The sequence below is a fragment of the Natrix helvetica genome (assembly GCF_964273705.1).
Source record: "Natrix helvetica genome assembly, chromosome: 5".
NCBI classification, from domain to species: domain Eukaryota; kingdom Metazoa; phylum Chordata; class Lepidosauria; order Squamata; family Natricidae; genus Natrix; species Natrix helvetica.
The window spans coordinates 52,688,361-52,709,972 of NC_138551.1; the positions used below are offsets into that span (position 1 = coordinate 52,688,361).

Sequence of the window (21,612 nt, forward strand, 5' to 3'; positions counted from 1 at the left end):
CATTTTAAAACATGTATTCAGAAATGCATTTGAGCATAACATTTGAACATCATAAGTGATGGAATTGAAATAACTAAAGATTTACTTTACTGCAGAATCTGACCATGAGATTCCCAAGTTATCTTTTTTCAGAGCTTTTCAAAGGTATTCATAACTTCTTCCTTGGATGACGTTTTTATATGATTACCCATTTCTCCCTTGATGTTATCTGTGGTTTCAAGAAAATAGATATAGTCCAGCTGTAGTTTTAAGCAATGAGCTGCATGTAATAACTGGTTGTCCTGGATTATGCATTGCAAGGGCATCTTGATTAGTTCGAATCAGGAACATTCCTAACAGAGGGTGCTATGATTCCAGAAGTGCTATTTATCAATTATGAATGAGAGCTTGTTTCCACTCACAATTCTTCTTTAATTATTATCATTCAATCTGATAGGAACCATAATATCATTGTGAAGCATAACTCAGAGACAAGGAAATATTGGGCGTGAAGATCCTACTTCCATAAAATGTCGGGAAGGTCTTTTTCTGACTCTACTCTTCAGTACAGATTAGATAGTTGGGTTAAGACAGGTTATAACAGCCACCTCTGGAAGGCCTGAAAAGCTTCTGCAAATAGGTAACCCTCTTCCACCCTCCAGCTTTTAATGCTTGATCCAAGTATTTATGTAGACAGCAGTTGATGAAAGACCCCTGTACATTTCTCCCAGCCAGGGAGAGAAAAGAAATACAGGGGATCCTCTTCTTACCTTCCCATCACTAGTTCACAGGGATATGAGTGGAGTAGACCTGATAGCTGATGAAATATTATTAAAGGTGATAATAAAAATGGTAAGTTACAGTAAATAAATTTTCAACCAGTATATAAAATTTAGCTTTTATACCTCTGTGAGAGTAGAAGTGAATAACTTTCAGACTCAGAATAATAAAATAGCCCTGGGTGAAACAGAATGTTACTAATTAGTGATCATGTTTCCTTAGTGTTCCTGACATCTTATGCTTGTATAGAATAAATTGAATACAGGGTGATTTATCATCTTTCTGAATCTTATTTGTAACTAGCAGGACATATCATGTGTATCTATTTCTTCCATGAGAAGTTGGTCGACTTTTCTTTTGCTTTCTTACAAGAGTGACAGAATAGACTAAACTTTATAATAACTGCCAAGTTTGTACTTCCAGCAAAGTGTACAATACAATAACACATTTTTATTATGTGTACATTTCTACTTCGTTCATCTACATTCTCTACAAAAAAAAAACCCCACTCTTTGTGTACTTGTGAAATCAAGGATTTTTGAGACTGCACCCAAGCTGCCATTACCTTGATGTATTAGGACTGCAATTCCTAGAACTCTCCGCCAACATGAATCTCAGCCAAATTGGAAAATTACTGCACTGCTATGCCTGATGCATTTTTTTTGAAGTAGATCCCTTTAAATTATTTGTGACGCTCCAGAGGTCTTAGTCCATCTTGTACATCCTTGCTATGGGATAAGCTTTAGTTGACTATAATCCACCATTACTTTGTGGACAGCAGCACATTCATAAATGATTAGTAGATATGCCATTGATGAAACAAAATGTTCTTATCATTCGCTTACAAATACCAGACCATTTTAGTCATGTGTAACAACTGTTATATAAACAGTCACAATGAAAAAAAGACAATTAACACTATTTGTACCTTAAAGATTTTATTTCCTTATGACCTCATTATTTATTGTTTCCATACAACACTGGACAATGAATGTGCACATATTCTTTCCTACAGAATAATACTTCATACATCTGGTGAACTTTTTAAGTGCATTTTTTTCTTGTTGCAATAAACTTTCACAGTTTATTATATATAGTGCAAGAGGGTACAGAAAAGTGTAACTAGTGGTCTGTAATTTTCTAGTCCGGATGTGGTGGGCTTATCCTTTTGAACCAAATTTGTAATAAAGAATATTTTAAAGACTTTTCCTATTCCTCTGGTTTGGGGTGGTGGTGGTAGTTGGGGGGGGGGGGGGAAGGATTGGGCTTTAAAAAAAAACATGGCTAGCTCAGAAGCCTCTATATTAATCTGCAGAATTCTCCCAGTGTGATATTAGTAATTAAAACAGTGGATCCAAGTGGAATCATTTTAATTTCTTCAAATACCTTTCATTGGAATTATTTTGGAAAATTAAATAAGGACTTGTTAAATGCACTGTTATCTCATTTAGTCCAAACATGATTGGAAGGCTTTTGGTTACATATTTTTGGTTGAACATTTGTAGCTGCTGTTTAGTCTTTCTCTTTGTTGTGTGTATATTAACTGTGGTGAAGTCTGTCCCTTGCTGTGATGTTTACGGTATACAGTTTAATTCTTTTCAACTGAACGTATTGTGAGGAAGGGAGGCAAAGATAGGAAGAAAGAAAGTGTGGCGGGTCCTGAACATTTGGATAACACTTGCTGGAGGGAACTGAGCCTTGTTTATATAGGACTGCAGCAAACCATTCCATGATGCTGATAGGGACAGAAGTTGTTTAGAAGCAGTAAGGAAGCTATTATGTTGGGGATTATTCTGAGCTGACCATACTGTTCGCATCCTGTAAGAATTTCCCAAATCTCCAGGATAAGTTAGTATGGCTAGAATAACTTCATAGTTCATTTCAGATAACCACCATAAGCCTTTTTTTTTTTGCAAATGCTCCAAAGTCTCCAAGATAGCGAGCATTGCAATAGCAGAAAAATAAGCATTGTCTGGCAATACCCTAGACCAGTGGTTCTAAACCTGTGGGTCGGGACCCCTTTGGGGGTCGAACGACTCTTTCACAGGGGTTGCCTAAGACCATCAGAAAATTGCAAAATTACAGCTATGAAGTAGCAATTAAAATAATTTTATGGTTGGGGGTCACCACAATATGAGGAACTGTATTAAAGGGTCGCGGCATTGGGAAGGTTGAGAACCACTGCCCTAGACTTTAAATGCTTGATGTCTGACAATATCTGCAGAAAATTAGGAGTTGAGATCATTATTTCCTTTCTGCATTATACACTATAAGGTGAACACAATTGATGCCTGTAGTTGGTGTGCAACTCATTCTTTTTTTTTAAAAGAATTTTTTTATTTTTTATTAAACAGACAAACACAACACACACACACACACATACACAAATCATTTTTCGTTACATATTGTAGAAGTATGTCGATTGGTTACAAATAACTTTCGTGCATCTCTTCCACAGTCATTACTTATAGTTAATATCACATTGTATATTTTAAATGAAAAATCTTTATATAGCTTACTATCAACATCCCACAATTCTCATTTGACTATAATTGTTTTAACGTCCTTTTGCATGAAATAATCCAAAATTGAAAACACAGCCACACAATGACATTTCATTATTTCTAATATCATCAAATAACAATACACCTTTATAACATGTTCTAAGTAAGAATCAATTATGATTGATAACAAAATTTTGAATCCTCTTTTCCAAGTCGCTGTTTACTATTTGTATCCCAATACCTTTTATTGAGCCAATACATATATATATTGTTAAGTATATCCCTTGTCATTTTATTGTTATTATTATAATTGTTATTTATTAAATAGAAATTCATTCGCTAATTATGTCAGGTTTCCTCTCTTCACACCAACACATGTGTGTACCTTGTTATCATTATCAATTAACACTTTACTCAGCTGTACAGTTCTTTTTAACCTTCTTTTTAACCTCCTCCATATTTACCTATCTACCTATTTAACAATTTTAATGGTTCAACTATGTAATTATATATATGATGTATTTCTTGTATGGACTGTACACCGCCCCGAGTCCCTTTTGGGAAAGGGGGCGGTCTAGAAGCGCAGTAAATAAATAAATAAATAAATAAATAAATAAATAAATAAATATCACTCTAAAGATTACTAAATTACTAATCACTAATCATATTGTAGAAGTGTGTTGATTGGTTACAAATAATTTTCATGCATCTCTTCCAGTCATTACTTATAATTCAAATCATATTATGTATTTTAAATCAAAAATCTTCATATATCTTACTATCAACATACCACGCTTCTCATTTGACTGTAGCTGTTTTAACATCCTTTTGCATGAAATAGTCCAAAATTAAAAAAACACAAGCACATTGTAGCATTTCATTAATTATTTCTAATATCATCTGATAACATTACCCCCTTATAGCATGTTCTAAGTAAAAATTAGTTATGTTTGATAACAAGGTTTCTAATCCTCCTTTCCAAATCGCTGTGTACAATTTATATCCCAATTCCTTTTATTAAACCAGTACACACACACACACACACACACACACACACACACATATATGTGTGTGTGTGTATATTGTTCACTATATCCCTTGTCATTTCATTGTTATTGTTATAGATATTATTTATTAATAAAAATTCATTCACTAATTATATCAAATTTCCACTCATCAAACCAACACATGTATGTCAATTATTTATTTAACATAGCACTCTAGAAATTACTTAATTACTAAAATTAACTATTTTTTTATTATCAACTTTCATATATCAGCCTGTAACCTTCCAGTAATAATACAGTCTTATTTCTTTTGTCATTTGTGGAATTGATCTTCTATTTATTTCCTTAATTAAATTTTTGTGGACTTCCCTCCGCAGCTTGTTGCTTATAGCATCACTTAAGTAATCTCGATGCCCTCCATCTGCTATTTTAATCAGCTTATCTTTGGTTGTCAATCTTGCTTCTGAGAAGTTTTTCTCCTTAAATCCATCATTTTCCCTCTTTTTTCTTCTTCCATGCCTTGAAATCTGGGTTATAGTTCCTGTCGATCTAATTCCCTTTTCCATACTCCCCTTTTCCCATTTTCAACCACATTCACTCCACTGGTAAAGTAATCAGTTGTCTTGTCTTTATAATCATTTTCCCCTTCAATTTTTGGGACTCTGACCCCATCATTTTTTGCTGTTATAAACTCTATTTTTTCCATCTTCTTCTCAATTTTCTCTGTTATTTCTAATAAATTTTGAATTCCGGCCAAGATATTTTGCAAAGTTATTGTTTCTTTTGAATATTGTGCCATTTTGGCAAGCTGGTAGATACTGCCACTCTGGCTTACAAGGCTTCTAATATTAAATTAGCTTAAACACAAGTTCATTTATGATCTTCAAAAAAAAAGAAGGTTCTGTTTCTTTTTCTCTCCCACTGCCAGTAAGACTCTCAAAGTGCACCTGTAAAAACAATTCGTTCCCTTGCTTCTTACCACTTTCTATAAACAAGTTGCCAAGCCTCATGTTACAAGGTCAGTGAGATCAAAAGGAAAAGGGAAAGTGCTTTGTTTCAAAAACTCAAGCCTCCAGCCTCCAAGTGGCAGTATTGCTTCCCACTCTAATGTTATTTCAAACTTTTTTAAAAAACAGAATTCTTAAATAGAATTAATAGCAAGTAATAAAAGTCCTTGTTGAAATAAAGAAGAAGACTTTAATCCATAGGTTAAAAATATAAAAATAAAAAAATAGAAGAATAAAAACTGATCCATTCTCTTAAAAAAAAAGTTGTGAGCGCTTCAATCCACAAAGTAAAATTACAAGAAAAAGAAACACACTATCCAAAGCAATCCAATATAGGTTAATTTCGCCGCTTATTTTCTTCTGCTTTCGGATTTAATTTAACTTTAAAAAAAAATTTTGGGCAGTCTTTCCAAAACAGTAAAGTTTCCTCACCAGATGGACACACTTTCTCTTTCCGCTTCCCTTCCGTTCCAGAGCCGTCCCAACTTCATCAGCCTGGGGCTGGACTTTTTGTCGCCGGCTTGAAGAACCTCTCTTGGATCGATCAGGGACTTTGCAGTGTCCCTGAGATCAGCAAGACGTATTCTTCCTGTTCACCATCACTACGGGACAGTTTAGGTCTGATTGGACCACCCAGCGCAAAAGTATCGGCAGCGGTCTCGAAGCATCGAGACCGCACGTCCGTATCGTTGCGATGTTGGCTCCTCCTTATCGGTGTGCAACACATTCTTTACTTTAAACTTATGTACAAACAATAATATGCTTGTTCAATAAACCAGGGTTAAAAACCAGACTACTGTGTCATATCATGGGTTAATTGGAATTGCTTCAGGAAGTTGACATAATAACTTATCTCACATGCGTCTTTGGTTGAAAACTTTATGTATCTGGATGAGATTTTCTGACTCATTTTGAAACATCCAAACCTGTTCCATTAGTGGAATGGTTTTTGATGGGTGCAGGTTTAGCTTTAAAGAAAACAAGATGAGATTTCTTGAATATAAGTTGTCATTCAACTTATGTTGTTTTTTAATTGCAATAGTTTTCATCATTTCAGTGAAAATATAGATGATATTATTATTATGATATTATAGATGATAAATATAGATTATTTATCATTATGTCATGAAATTTGGTTCCAAATTTGCCTAACAAATGATAGGTGCAGACTTCTTCATAATGGATTTGTATTTGGAAGGACAGGAAATTAATCCTTTTCTTCCAGTACAGCATATGTTTCAAACTTGCGGTGTTGTGTTGTTGTCACGTGACATATCATGACTTTCCCCCCTTTGCTAAAATGGGGGTGGCCATGTCACGCATCTGGCCCGTGGGTTGTTAGTTTGACATCCCTGCAGTACAGTCTTCTCTTCCACATCTGCTGTCTACAATGGAAAGGTGAAGCCAAAACTGCACGATATGTGGCTTTCACAAACTTGTTGGCATCAAACCTTTGTAATCCGAATATGACAAACCTGTGTGTACTCCAAGGACAAGGACCTTTTCCACTATCTAGTTGGAATAACTGCTGCCCATCTTTGGGTTTTGCAGAAAACTATACTGATGAGACATCTGTGTCTCTATTGCTGATCCCTCTCTTGCTTCTTTTCAAGTCACCATCAATCAGTCACCTGGCTTTTCTCAAAAGGGAAAGGGTGGCAAAGTCAGATTTTGTACATGCGGAAGTTTTGTTTGGATCTTATTGGAATAAGTGTAAGAGTGCTACTTTAAGGTCAGTATAGTTAAAGATTACTTTAATGTGTCTTATTCATGGACTTAATGAGTCTTTAAAAATAACAACCATGTTGACAATAAAATGCCATCTATCAAGCCAGATTGGGCAAGTTCTTTCTTTTCTATTGGGACAATGCAAGGTTCAGGGAATATATAATCTAGAACAGATCAACATTTGCCTGCAAATGAAAACAGAGTCTGCTCGTGAATTTGGTGGGTGGGGACTAGATACTCTGGCTCATATTTTAAGCTAAAGGCTATTGTCTCCCCATTCCTTTCCTCTTTCTCATTATTGAAGTGATGGTAATCAGTTAACATTTTAAAATTATCTACAAATGCAGAGCCAAAAACTGACTGCCAAAAGAAAATAGTCAAGCACTGCCCGGATTGGCCAAAATTTGTTTTTAATGAATGGTCCATTAGAAACAGCTGACTTTTGTCAGAACAATGTCTTGAGTGACCTGGGCATTTTGAGTTGCTTTATTGATTTTATTGCCTTTCCTCTACTGCCTCCTTTTTAAAATGGTAAAATTAAAATAAATGAATAGTTTTGTGATACATTAAGTCAGACAGAAAGTTGAAATAGTTACTGTAAAGTCAGTTTATTATTGTGAGATCTGTTTCTGAAGAACTGACTTGTGAATGTGATTGGAATATTTAAGTATTTACTGATTGATAAAAGACATTATGGAATATAACTGAAACTGTAAGTTCCACATTAGTGTTTAGATTTGCTAGACTTTAATTCACAAGGCTGCCCTTATATATTATTAAGAGATTCACAGAAAGAAAAACAATTGCAAATCATTTTGTTTTTGTTTTTTAAAAGTTTTATTGGTTTTTACAAATATTTTGGGGGAAAGGGTACATAAGTGTGGAGAAAAATTTTGACAGCTACATCATACAGAAGGTGGTGTTTCCCCGGGATCTTACATCTCTCTCTTATTTTATATATATCAGAATATCATTATTACATACATATTGGCAGTTTAAGTTTACTTCAATTTCTTTAACATCTTCAATCATACTTTATATCACTTCTAACCATTTCATTATATTAACAATTGCAATATACTTTTAATTCATTTCTGTGACCTAAGTCTCATTGCTGCCTCCTCTCCCCTGTCTGTTGGCTGAGCCATGGCTCATCCCCTCTTCATATCTTGTGCACTGTCTCTTGTTTGGTCTAGAAGGTTCTTGTGTTTTTCCATGAAGGCTTCTGCCTCCACCACTGTATTAATTCTCACTCTATCACCCTCCCAGAAAATCAGCAAGCCTTCTGGAATTACCCATCTGAACCAGATATTTTTTTCATACAATTTTTTAGTTAGAAAGAAGAATTTCTTCCTCTTATCTCTTATTCTTTTTGGTATCTGTTTCAAAATGGTTATTTCTTTGTCCTTATATCTTAAAGGTTCCCCTCTTTGAGTCCCTAGAATCTCATCTCTTGTAATCTTTCTAAAAAATTTAACATGAACTTCCCTTGGAACATTGTGTGTTCTAGCATATGCTGAGTTGATTTTATATATCAGATCAATATCCCACCCTAACTGTTGTTTATCTCTTTTAATATAATCTGCTAACATTGTTATCATAGTCTCCCTTAAATCTTCACCTTCCATTTCAGGTATATTTTGAAATCTAAGAAAGAAAGACATCCTTTCAAATTCCATTTTTTCCATAAAGTTCTCAAACCCAAGATTTTTTTTTTGTAAAGCCTTCACCTCTTCTCCCACCCCCACAGCACCCTCCTCCAGGGCATTTATTTTCTGACTATTTTGTAAAGTCTGTTGTTGATTTTCTCTGAATTCTTCCTTTAAGTCCGCCAACTGCTTTTTTATTTCGTCCTGTCCTTTTAAGAGTGTCTGGAACATTTGATGAAACATTTCTTGAGACTGCTGTTCCCCCTCGGAGGCTTTAGGTTATAAGAAGGAAGATAGTTGTGTTTGTTGGGGAACAGGACTTGAGACAAAAGAAGATGGAGCTGAGGCTGGTTTAGGAAGGGGGGCCTTTTTCGCAGGGATTGCAGAACTCAGAGAAAGTTCTAAGTCTAGACAGAAAAAATGGCGTCTGCAGAAGTGCGCCGTCAGGGGGGATCCACCAGCAGGCAAAGTCCAATGTGGGATATTAGTCTTTCAATACAGCTCCCCTCCAGTTGTAGTCAATTTTTCCCAATCCAAGGAAGATTGTACAAAGAGATTCCTCTAGGGTTCACTGGGGTTTTGTAATTCCAACCCAGAAGATTTTTCAAAGACGACAGTTCATTTGTAATGGCAGTAAAAATGGGGGAAGAAACGCCATTTTGGCTCAGCCCTCTCAAAGGGATCGGAGAGCAACCATTCAAAAAGTTTCCATTCATAGTTTATTAGGTCAGCTCACTTTCTTTCTTTTGCAATTGTTCAAGAGAGTCATTATCCCATTGATTGAAAGAAGTGAATATCAAAAAGGTTTTTCCCCAGTTCTCTCTCTCTCTTCCGAAAGTGAGATCGTATAAAGCCGCTTTTCCGAGAGGGGGGAGGAGAAAAACCCCCTCTCCAATCTTAACACTTTACCAAGATCAAAGAGTCTTAGAAAGACTGCCAATCCTTATTTACTTAGTTGTTCAAGAAGCAAGAAAAAGACCCCGGGGGAACTCCCCCCTCACCGCATTTCTGCTGTTGCCTTCACGTAAAGCATTTTCTTCCGATCTCCTCAGGATGAAGGCGCGCGTGGCATGCGCACCCCCCAAATGCCTCCCGGTGCCTAGGGCAAAGCTAGCAGCCCCCCTGCAGCTGCCGCCACTCCAGGGGGCTCCAGCAAGCCGCCCCCTCAGCAGGATGCCCCTACAAGGCACCCTGTTCCCCCCCACGAGTCAGGGGGAGCCCACCAGGATGACAAGCGGCGGACAACATGTCCGTCGTCCACAGAAACCGGAAGCGGAATCCCAATTGCAAATCATTTTGTGAAGGGCGAAGTATAAGCGTTGTTGTCAGAAGGAATGAATTTTTTTTAAAGATACAGTGTCATTCACATTCAATGAATTTAGATTATAGATAACATAGATGCTGTGATGTTGCTTTAGTAAATACAGAGTTAACCCTTTGGAATCTTGTCCAGGCTGTGTTTGTACCTGTCTGTTTTCAAACTTGTAGTTGACTTTCACATATAATGTCAGGTATGCACTCTTAACTGGGAAGATAGGCCTCCAGCTCTCTAATCTTTGCTCCAGTTGTTACTGATGGAATTCCAGTTGAATAGTGATGAATTGTCTGACTTGTACACAGTCAAAAACTAGAAGAAAGTTAGAACATAGTGCGGGAAGATTGGCAGAAAACATTCCTATTGACTATGGGCAGGGTATCTTTGACTGGAGACTTAACAGGCTGAATTTGAGATTAAACTCAAAATGTTATTCATCAATAAAGTATATGGTTAGCATATTAAACTATGCTAACCATATACTTTATTGATGAATAACGTTTTGCCATTTGTCATTCTGTTCATTGAATGTTAGGATGTGAAAGTAGCTAAAGGTTATATAAATACGCTATGTAAACAGAAATAAGGTGATGTAGACCAAAAGGACATAAAATCCAGATATTGGTTACAGGCTGTTTTCTCTCTCGTTTTCTCCCTCCCTCCCTCTCCCTCTCTCTTTCTCTCACATACACCTGCCTATTTTTGTTCTCATTTCACATACTTTAATCAAAGGAAAAGACAAATAGTAAGAGCAGAGATGAGAGTGGAGTAAACTATTCACCTGCCTACCATATACTTATATATTATCTGCTTCCAGAATAATCAGGCTAGTGTTTTGGAACCCTGTGTTCTAAATCCAGTATGGTTTCCTATCAATTGCATGAATTCATTTCTTACTTATTTTATTACAGAACTTCCCAAACTCCTTTTTTTAATTATAAAAAAGGACATTTTTTTTCCTGTTTTATCCAAGTGGGTTGTAGCACTAGGACTGGCTCAAAGAAAATCAACAAACTTTGCAGTATAATGAGGATGTGAACACACATGTGCTCCAATTATAGCACAATAGGGCTATTTGAACTGCTAAATTATATTACTCTCTTTTACAGGTTCTACTCTCATGGCTGAACACCTGGGGCCATCAGCACCAAGCTCACCCACCTCATCTCCCAATTCATCTTCCATTCTTTGCAACGAGGTTTCTGATCCTGTCCTATGTTTATCTGGTTCTGGCCCACTTGGCAGCTCAATCAGTGGTGAGTATTGCTCCCACAGCACCAAGCTGCATGCCTTCCAGTTCTGAATATTTCATTATCTTGCAAGCCTGAAAATCCATATTATTTTTTTCTTTGTGATCACTCACACAAGGAGCAGGAGTTAGATTCTCCCCCACACCAGAACAAAGAACAAAGAATTTAACATTTAAATGCACCATATTTTAACAAAAGGAAAAAACTCAAAATGTATGTAGTAACAATCTGGAATTCGCAAGGAGCACCATCTGTGAAGGCACAGGCCCAGTTCAAATGACTTTTGGTGCCATTTAAACATTTTGGGTAACAACTTCCTTAATCCTATGCCTCTGACTGCATTAAATGGGATTGCCTTAGCAAGGGAAGGCCAAAATCTGAAACAGGATGACACCAGGTTAGCTTAATCCTGTGAAAGATTGTGCATAAATATAAACGGAATACTTTTGGAAAAAGTGTAGTTCCACTAAATAGGGTGGGAATTCTTTCCCATGATTTCCTCTCAAACATTTATGCCATGAAACAGTACTTTTATATAAAAGGTATTCATATGATAGCTTTGCTAATGGATCAAGAAAGAGAATCCTGAAGTTGTTGGATTTAGACACTAAATGTTTTTGTCTTTTAATGACCCCGTAATCCCTTGCAGGTTGGAATTGGGGCAACTGAATGGAGCTAAGTGTTTACTGGCTGGATGCCCTTCCTATCACCAATGCGGAGTTCACAGCAGATATATTCTCATTATGCCCAGAGAGAGAAATATCTGCTTCTATTAGGATTGAACTCATAGCCTCCTGATGGTGGGGCGAGAGCTTCACCTGTAGGCCACTGCACCAATCTCTTAGATACTAAATATTTCTGTTAATAATAAATTGATAGCAATGGAGAGGAAAAATTGTTATTTCATTATGTATTATTCTTATGGATAGTAAGAATAACATATGGTAGGCACTCAAGGACTTTTCATATACCAGAATCCAGAGTATACTAAATCTGACTGGAAAAGTCATTGTAGAAAAACATGGCATGCAAAATTATAAAAACAGTAGATTTCGAAGCTATATGTTGTTTCAGTAATGATATAAGTCATCCAAGAGATAGTCATGTACTTCTGTAGTATTTTGGAAATAACACACACACAACAAAGATACAGAAAGAGAATTTAACACTTCTTTGTATTCAAATGTTCTACCTAGTTTAGTTATTTGTCTATTGTTGCTCATTAGAGGATGCATTTTGGAAGTTTTATGAAAACATGGACATAATCTCCACATTTTAACCTTTGGCATAAAAATTCTAAACTAGGGCAGTTGTAAAGCTGATTAGAGTTTAAAATCTAAAAAGTAAAAGTGTCTCTTATTTTGCAGGTACGGCTCCAAACTCTCCAATTAGCATGCCAGAATCCCCCCTTTCCTCTTCCATCTCAGGATCTTGGAATGATGAGTGTACTATCTGTTATGAGAATATGGTGGACACTGTGATTTACTCCTGTGGACATATGTGTCTGTGTTATACATGTGGGCTCAAACTCAAGAAGATGGCTAATGCCTGTTGTCCTATCTGTAGACGTGCCATCAAGGACATAATCAAAACCTATCGCAGCACTTAAAATTGCATGGCAGAAGGGTACGACCTAGGAAGAGGACCTTTATAAAACTTAACCAGGATAAGGAAGGTGGGAGGAAGTGGTTCCCTTCTTTAAATATGTAGCTAATTTTGAATGTGGTTAACCGTGGGTACAGCCTTCTCCCATCTGAAATTCGAGGGCTAAATATATCTTCTTTCCTTGGCATCTAACAAAATGCTCCTGTGGACATTTAATATGTGTAGCCAGCAAGAAAGGCTGGATTTCATGTCTACCTTTCCTTGGCTCTCAGTTGCATTTTCACTGTCCTTTCCTCCTAGTTGGATGTTACAAGGATCAAAGGAGAAAATAATGTGAAATAAGCAGAGTTTCATGTTATGTTAAGTGAACTAAATGAATACTTGGAAACAAGAGTAGAATAAGGAGAAATCATTTTAGTACTAGAACTACTTTGATGGGCAAGAGAGCCTCACATAGGATTTTTTTCCCAGTTTTCCTAATCATATCCGTGGCTGCCACATTTTACAAATAGTTATAGTGCAGCACATGCTGCTACTAAGGAAGATTATGCTTGGATTGGTTTTTCTATGCTGTGCTGTGCACAGAGGGCCAGCAGCTAACTAACCATTGACTTTGATTTTACTCCTCTTCTACTTTTTCAAAGCAGAAGCTGTTCATATCTCAGAAGCATGATATCACTTCCTTCTTTAATCAATTTCCTCTTTTACTGTTATTTCCAAAGTTCATTACACTAGAGAATGGTGCTTTGGGAAAATGATGGCACATGATGTCAAAGCCATAAGGATGAAAGTTGGCAAAGTTTTATTTTTAATTTGTCGTCGGGACATTCATTATCTATCCCAGGTTTTAAAGGAAAGAAAATGATCAGTTGTATAACCTTTTATCAAAATGAATGTGTGTTACAGAGCTGGATTTATATTGTTCGAAGGAAAAGAAATCAGGACCAAAATGGCTTTTGTTTTTTATTTGCTTCATTGATTTCATGAAGGATTCATAGGAGAAGAATAAGTGAAGAATATATTAATTTTGCTTACTCCTAGAACCATATGTATCCTTGGCATAATTGAATTCTTGGAATTTTTTTTCTGGTCACAAGTAATGTCATATTTTATCTTTCATTGTCAATAGTTTATTGTTTTCTTGTTTTTAGCTGTTCCACTTAACAACTCTTAAATCAGAAATTGCATTTCACAATTAATATATTCCAAGTGAGCTAACTATGTCTGAGATGGTTGACTGAAAAATGACAACGTCATACCCTAACTCACAATTTCAGTTCCCCAATATGGACAATCAAGGTTTAGAGAGCGAATCGTTAAATTTAGATAGAAATCTAAGAGAAAAAAAAAGATTGGCACACCATTTTTCGTCCAGTTCAAATAATAGTGTTTGTGTTGAACACTTCTAGTACATATTTTTCATTGCAGAGATTTTGCAGTACTGTATGGTTGACATCTTTTATAATTAAGGTGATGCTTCATAGAAACTCCCCCCTCCATTTTATAGGACAAATTAAACCTCAGGATTCAAGAAGTCACATTCTCTTCTCATTTGATATCTCAGTAATTAGAGATAAACTGCCATTTGGTTATTTTTCATCTACTGGGATTGTGGAGGACTACCCAAATCCTCAATTAATTTTGTCTACATTTGGGCTTCTTCAAATTACAATAGCCATGTGGTGTTTAACAGAAACAACTCATACTATGCTAGTCCTACACCCCCACTGTATGAAATTAATGCAAGTGCTGTACAGTTGTTACTGTCACTTTGAATGGTTTTCATCAATTCTAAAATGGAATAATTAGTTGCAAAGTATTTGTTTGTTCCAGGAAATTCTGCAAGAATTGTGTCCTAGCTTTTTAAAAATAATCTCAGAAAGCACTGGGTTATTTAATGTGAAGTGGGCATTAAATTTATGCCTTTTAGCTCAGGAACTCCACCTTGCTGTGATATTGCAAAGTCATTTGCACCAAGAGTTTTTTTTCAAGCATCCAAGTAATACCGCTGATAATAGATGCCCTATTGCAGTGTTAGCAAACCTTTTCGGCCAAAATGGGAACGTATGTGTGTGCATGTGCGTGCACCGGAAGCCAGAAGAACAGCCACCCAGTGTATGCACGCTCCCGGAAGATGATCTTCCCGTTTCTGGCATGTGCATGTGCACTGGCCACTTGGTCTTCTGGTTTTTGCCATGCATGTGCATGTAAAGATCAGCTGACCAGTGTGCATGTGTGCACCGAAAACTGGAAGTTCATCTTCCTGGTGCGCGCATGCGCACCGGTTGGCTGCTTTTCTGGTTTCCAGCACTCCCTCGCATGTGAAGAGCAGCTGGCTGGCACCCGAGAACCTGGAAGAGCAGTGGGAAACGGCTCGCATGCCCAGAGAGATGGGTCTCTGTGCCACTTCCGGCATGGGTGCCATAGGTTCATCATCACGGCCCTATTGCTTTCAATGAAAATATCTAAGTAAAGAATTTTAATTTAAGATTGCAACCTGAAGCCACTTGAATTTGGCAGTGTTTCTGCAGAAATCAGTGGGACTTAGTTCTAAATTAATATTGTTAGGAATAGATTATATGTTTCTTGCAAAATTCATAAAGAAGTCAACATGTTATGTATATTTGTGGAATCCTACAAGTACAAAATAATGTTTGAATTGACAATTAGGTAATGATAATTTTTTAAAAGATAGTATCAATTTTCTGGACAAGAGTTAAAGATGGCATAAAATTTTATGCAGAGCAGATTTGATTTAATGAAATTTCTCTAAAGGAACATGCCACATTACCACTCACAATAATATTTTCAGTTATATTAATGGAGAAAGAAGATATTCAGACTTTTGTCTGAAAAAGGGCAGCAAAAAGGATTTTCTGGGCATCAATATTTATAGATTCCTTGGATATAATTGAGGATTTCAGAGGTGAGGCAACAAACCAGCAAAGGCCAATCCAGGTAACAGTTGGAGATTATACATAATGTCCATATCATAGGTAAAACCTTTTTTTGCCGCAAAGGTGTTTAGGCTAGCATGTTTAACAACTTGTAACATTATTTAATTATCTCCTTTTTATGAAATGCTGTTTTGATAGGATATGATGTTTGGGAAAACTTAACCATAGATTTTGTGCTTAGCAATTACTTAATATATTATGTATAGCTGGTACTATGCATGGGAAAATATTGGCTTCATTAAAAAAATGCTAGGAATTTACTAATTAGGACTATACAGCATTTTGGATTCAAAGAGGGAAAGGGTATTTTGAAGCACATTTAGAAAGTCAAATATCATGTGTGATCAAATCCTTAAAATAGCTGCCTCTTTAAATAGAGCATGAGCCCAGAAAAAGACATAGCTACTTAATGATACTACTTTAAGGAGTGTTCTGCAATTGGTATGTGAGTGTCCCATGTGCCCAAACACCTTTGGAACCCAAAGTGCTGCAAGTTTCATCTTTTACACACTCTCCATCCTTTACATACAGTTTTGGCTATGAAACAATGTTGTATTGATTTCTTTCTCCATCAAGTCTAATGGAAGATTGAAGTAGTCTTCTGATTCTTCTAATGGTCATGGATATCATTAATTTATGAATACATGAGAGAGACCTCCCAGAATTAGGTTAAAATAATGGTCTTCACTTTACATACTACAGTATTTTTTTAAAAAATGCACAAGCACAGCCTGAATATCAAAATTAAAAATGCATTTTTGCACACTAACAATTTCTCTGCAGTCTTTCTCATCATGTCCTTTGATATTTCTATAAATTATGCACTAAGTTGTTCCTCCACCCCTTTTCTAAGTGCAAAAGTAATGCTTATAAAACTAAGCAGTTCAAAAAAGTCTAATAAAGTTTTTTTGTTGGTGCATTCTCATTCATTCAAATTCCTATTTCTTCATATCATGAACATGAATGAATGGGGTATGTAGGTGAGATGTGTTTTTTTTTTTACACCTAAACTCCAAACAGCTAAAGCTATCATTTTTTCTGTAGCACAAAGAGTAATTTTAACCCTTAATTCAAAATTGTGCATATGTAAGTCAAGTCCCTTTTGGGTTCATAATGTCTTGTGGTGTCTTCATGGATAATGCATACAGATTATTTTGGTTACAGTGTGGAAGTGGTTTTCCATTGCCATCTTTCTAGATTAAAAAAAATAGTCTAGTTTACAGCCCTAATGCTATCTATTAACTTAGTATGCAAGTTTCTGAGCCCAGAAAAAGTTGGTCAGATGCTGCCATCAGTAAGAATGACATAATTTTCAAATAAGTAATTAGTTAACAGTAACCAAAAATCCGAAGGAATGAATCATGAAAAGTTTTTGCCTTATAATAAAATATGTTAGTCTTAAAAGATGTATCAAACTTTTTATTGATTTTTGCCCACTATCGCTTGTCTCTGTTTTAGAAAGTGGGATGTTAGCAACATAAGGCAATCCAAATTTATTTGAGATCAAGGGAAAGAAACCTTGGTTTAATGAATTTTGTTCTCTCCCTGTAAACAGCTGATATACCAATTGTTAACAACTTGTTATTCACTGACCCCATAGTATTTCTTCAATATTTTCATAAAACCAGTTCCTTATGTTTAGCTTATAATCCTCCTAATGATATCACACCAAAGCAAACATTGTAAATACCTATGTTGAAGAAAAATTGCCAGCTTGTAAGCCTGCAACCATAATAATTAAGAGACAAGGAAAGATTGTTTTAACTTGAAACTATGGGCTGTTTTCCCCCCTTAAAAAACATTAATCCCCTAATTATCAATACCCCCGTAAATATCTTAGCATATTTTTGAAAGACTTTAAAAAAAAGAATCCAAAGGTAGGAAGCTTATACTAGACACTAATCCTAGCTAGGTTGCTTTGAGGATCTGAATATCCTCTGTTTTGTGGCCTTCTGGAGCAAAACTAAGATATCTCACTGATATTGCCTTCCTCTAGTCTATTATACAACTTAAGATCAATTGGGCTTTTTGCCAGAATCATGTGGCTGTTTGTTCCAAGAAAGCATGGGAGGGAAGAATCACCAGAAACTCCAACTGCAAACGCTCATAGAACAGAACCACAGGAAAATAGTAGAGTCCTCTGCTTTTCTCACTTGCTTGGCACTGTGTGCATATATAGATCAGAACCCAGTTCCTTAAGCTGCTTTTTCTCCACCTCCCTTCCATCAGCAGCATTTTTGCTCATGGAAACCAAAAATATATTCTCACGGAAAAAAACTAGCTCAGAATGGTACTTGGGAGTGAGGAGAAAGAAGTACTAGAAAATAGGGACTCTTCTCTTAACCATTATTATAAGGGCAGAACTTTATACACTGATGACCAAAGGGGGGAATAGGCTAAGAGGAGCCAAAAAGGAAGATGAAGCAAAGGCTTTTTGCGCTGGAGTGGAGCATTACACGAGAACAGCAGTAAGCTCAGAGTTTGAGTTCTGTTCCTCTGTGTCCCTGTGTAAAATCTGAAATAACTCCTGTGATTCAATGTCTTTGACAAGAACAATTCAACTTTTAAATGTTTTATTTATTTGTATGTTTCTGTTTTCAATACAGATAAAAAATATGTTTTATTCAGTGTGACAATTGTGTAGCTGTAAATAAAGTTGATTTAGGTAATCTGTGGAATTACAGATGTGGGCTGCTTGTGGCATACAAGGTAAGTGTCATGGGATGAGCCTATGACCACAGAGAACTCCATGTAATCAGTTACCTGGTCACAGGTACAAGTATTTGCATGCACAAGTGTCACATCACATAATTTCAAGGAGCTGAAAATTGTCCCTACTGGCTAGTCACTTCCTGATTCCATGCACTTGTATTTGATTTTTTTTCTGAAAGGCCCACCAAGTATGGAACTAAAGACTATGGTTGCTGTGACTACTGGGCACACACTTTCAGAAAAATAAGAAGCCACACGGAGTAAATAGTGAGGTACTGGTGGGGTCTATGCTGCTTGGAGCCCTTGAATTGCCTTTCATTGAGTAAGGATTTTCAGGTGACAGTACAATATAGAAGCGATTTTTAATGGGAGTTTGTTTTCAATTAATTTGCTTCCAAGGCATAGAGTGTCTTATTTTTGTTGCAAAATGACTTTTTTGGGAGGTTTTGCTTCTTAACAAGATAATGCTTTTAGTAGAACAACATATATGTGGTGGCATTTTGATTACTTTCTACATATCTAAATTTCATAGACTTAAGACTTTTATCATCACTTTGACAAATCAGTGCAGGTATTTGAACTGTATGGTTTGGTGTTCTGTAGAAATTAATATATTGATAAATAATATCTATACATGAGGAAGTCTGTGTGAAGGTGTCTAGGGTAAAGTTTCATTTTTGTTTGCTTTATAAATGTATTTCCTCTCAAAACTAATCCTAGCTAAGTTGCTTTGAGAATCTGAGCATCCTCTGGTTTGTGGCCTTCTGAAGCAAAACTAAGATATCCCACTGATGTTGCCTTCCTCTATTATCTAACTTAAGGCAGCATGTTTTGAGCTCCTAGATGGTTTTCCAGCCATGCATGAACAACAGTTGCTACAATGTGCAGTTAGACATCATGCATTTCTCAGTATATTCTCTTATACCTCATGTCCAAGAGCCTATTGACTAATCTTATTGTGCACTTTACTTGAGATTACAATGAGTTGTGAGTTGTTGACACCCTCCCCCATGCTTATCATCTGGTTTCTTTAAAATTCCTCCACGTATTTTTGCTTCATGCATAAAATCTGCAGAACAGGCAAGAAATAACAAAGCAAACATTAATGTTGAATCACTACCATCTAGTGGTTACTTTAGTGTTTGCCACATGACATTCAGAATTACTGATAAAAATGCTTGAAAATGAAAGGACAAACTATCTATTATTACATATAGAATATGTGACACATATCTTGATTTTTTTCCTCAAAGAAAAACATATGCAAGGAAATGATTAACTCTGTTGGTTAGTTTCTCTTAAAGGGATTCCCACTAAAGCTGATATTATCCCTTCTCTTTCCACAATATGTTAGTTTACTTCAAGCATACTGTATGCTAAATATTACAATTTTTGGAATAGCAGCTTGGAGATTTTTAAAATAATTATTATATTTTTATACCACAAATCATCAGAACTGCATGGCAGATTGCAATTAAACCAATCTAACCTAATTGAAAAAATAGCTTTTAGGTGAAATCTGTTGCATGACATGCAGTATGTAGTTTACTCTTAAATAATTGGGAATTACATTTGTGCTATTAACATTTTCATGTTTGCTCAGTCACCTACTGAGCAAAGAAAATCTTTGTTGTTGCATATTTGTAACAAATAAATAAACTAGGTTAGAACTACAGAACATTTCCATGAATAAAACCTTTAGATAAGTAGTTCATGTGTTGGTCTCCAAGATGCTACAACACTCTGGATTGAATCAGGCATTTAAATTAGTCATATGTACACTCATTTCCATTTATTTTCAGTGGATTTATCTAAGTATGACTAAACCTGGATGTACTGTTTCATTTATTTGTTAAATTGTTTTTGTTTCGATAAAGTTATACTTTTGTAAACTAAGGTTCATCTGAAATGAAGATTGCATCCAAAAAAACCCTGCCATAATAAATCTACTATATGAATATTAAGATGCCAGGAGAAAGCTTGTTTCCCACCAAATGTGATCAGAAGTAAACTAGCTTTTCTCAGACTTCACCAATGACTGATAATGTGCAAACTTTATTTTAAAATATGTTTTGGGCTGTTGACAATGTATATGCAAAGAACACATCTGTATTCATTGGTATACATAAAACAACAAAGCTTTTTGGTGGAATCTTAGACAATCCTTTCTATTGAAAATACTTTGCTCTCCCTATGTCAGTATATAAAACTGGCAGCACCATATAGTGCATGCTTCAAAAATTATTTAATGTAATTCCTTTGGAAATGTAAGCATATTCATTTATTATTCTATGCTATTTATTAAAGCAGTCTTATTTTTTTTATAAAAATGCGAGAATGTATTCATTAAAATCAATGCAACCTTTACAGAGGTACTACTGATTTATATCTTTTAAACTGGAAAAAAATGTAGGGCTGCTTTAATAAATTCTCAGAATTTTGAAATGTGCAGCCATTGAGCCACACTATACACAAAGTTTGTGTAAGGAGTGAACATCTAGTCTTATATTTTATAAATAATATTCTATAGTACCAAGTTTATTCAAATAGATCAGTCTGGATCTTGAGTCTGGATATTCTAATGTTTCTAGCAGACCTCAACAGTATCCTGGGAGAGGCAGATGTACTTGGAGATTACTCGAATCCCATGAAAGGTAGGGAATAGATATTTCACCCAGAGTGCCACAATCCTGTATGAAATTTCATGGATTCAATATAATTACTTGAATTCTCCAATCCTGAATTGATCCCAAACTTTGGAATGTACCCTCAGACCCACCACACCTTGCAGTTACAGGCTGTCATAATCTTATTTCTGGCCGTTGGTGAAGGATATACAGGTGAAACTCAAAAAATTAGAATATTGTGCAAAAGTTCATTTATTTCAGTAATGCAACTTAAAAGGTGAAACTAATATATGAGATAAGACTCATTACATGCAAAGCAAGATAGTTCAAGCCGTGATTTGTCATAATTGTGATGATTATGGCATACAGCTCATGAAAATCCCAAATCCACCATCTCAGAAAATAAGATTACATGCAGTCAATAAAACAAGGATTGTACATAGAACAATATCGGACCTCTGAAAAGCATAAGCATGCATATGTACTCAGTAC

At 35.8% G+C, this 21,612-nt stretch overlaps 1 protein-coding gene across 2 annotated transcripts in view; it reads left to right on the top strand.

Moving 5' to 3' along the window:
* The window catches only part of NEURL1 (neuralized E3 ubiquitin protein ligase 1), a 139,452-nt gene extending 118,057 nt beyond the window's left edge, over nt 1-21,395 (top strand). For both annotated transcript variants that reach the window (XM_081955652.1, XM_081955653.1), the window contains exons 5-6: nt 11,079-11,225; nt 12,587-21,395. In XM_081955652.1, the coding sequence (XP_081811778.1) occupies nt 11,079-11,225; nt 12,587-12,828 (389 nt within the window). In that variant the 3' untranslated portion in view covers nt 12,829-21,395. The remainder of the gene's footprint in view (nt 1-11,078; nt 11,226-12,586) is intronic.
* Nucleotides 21,396-21,612: the final 217 nt, after the last annotated feature.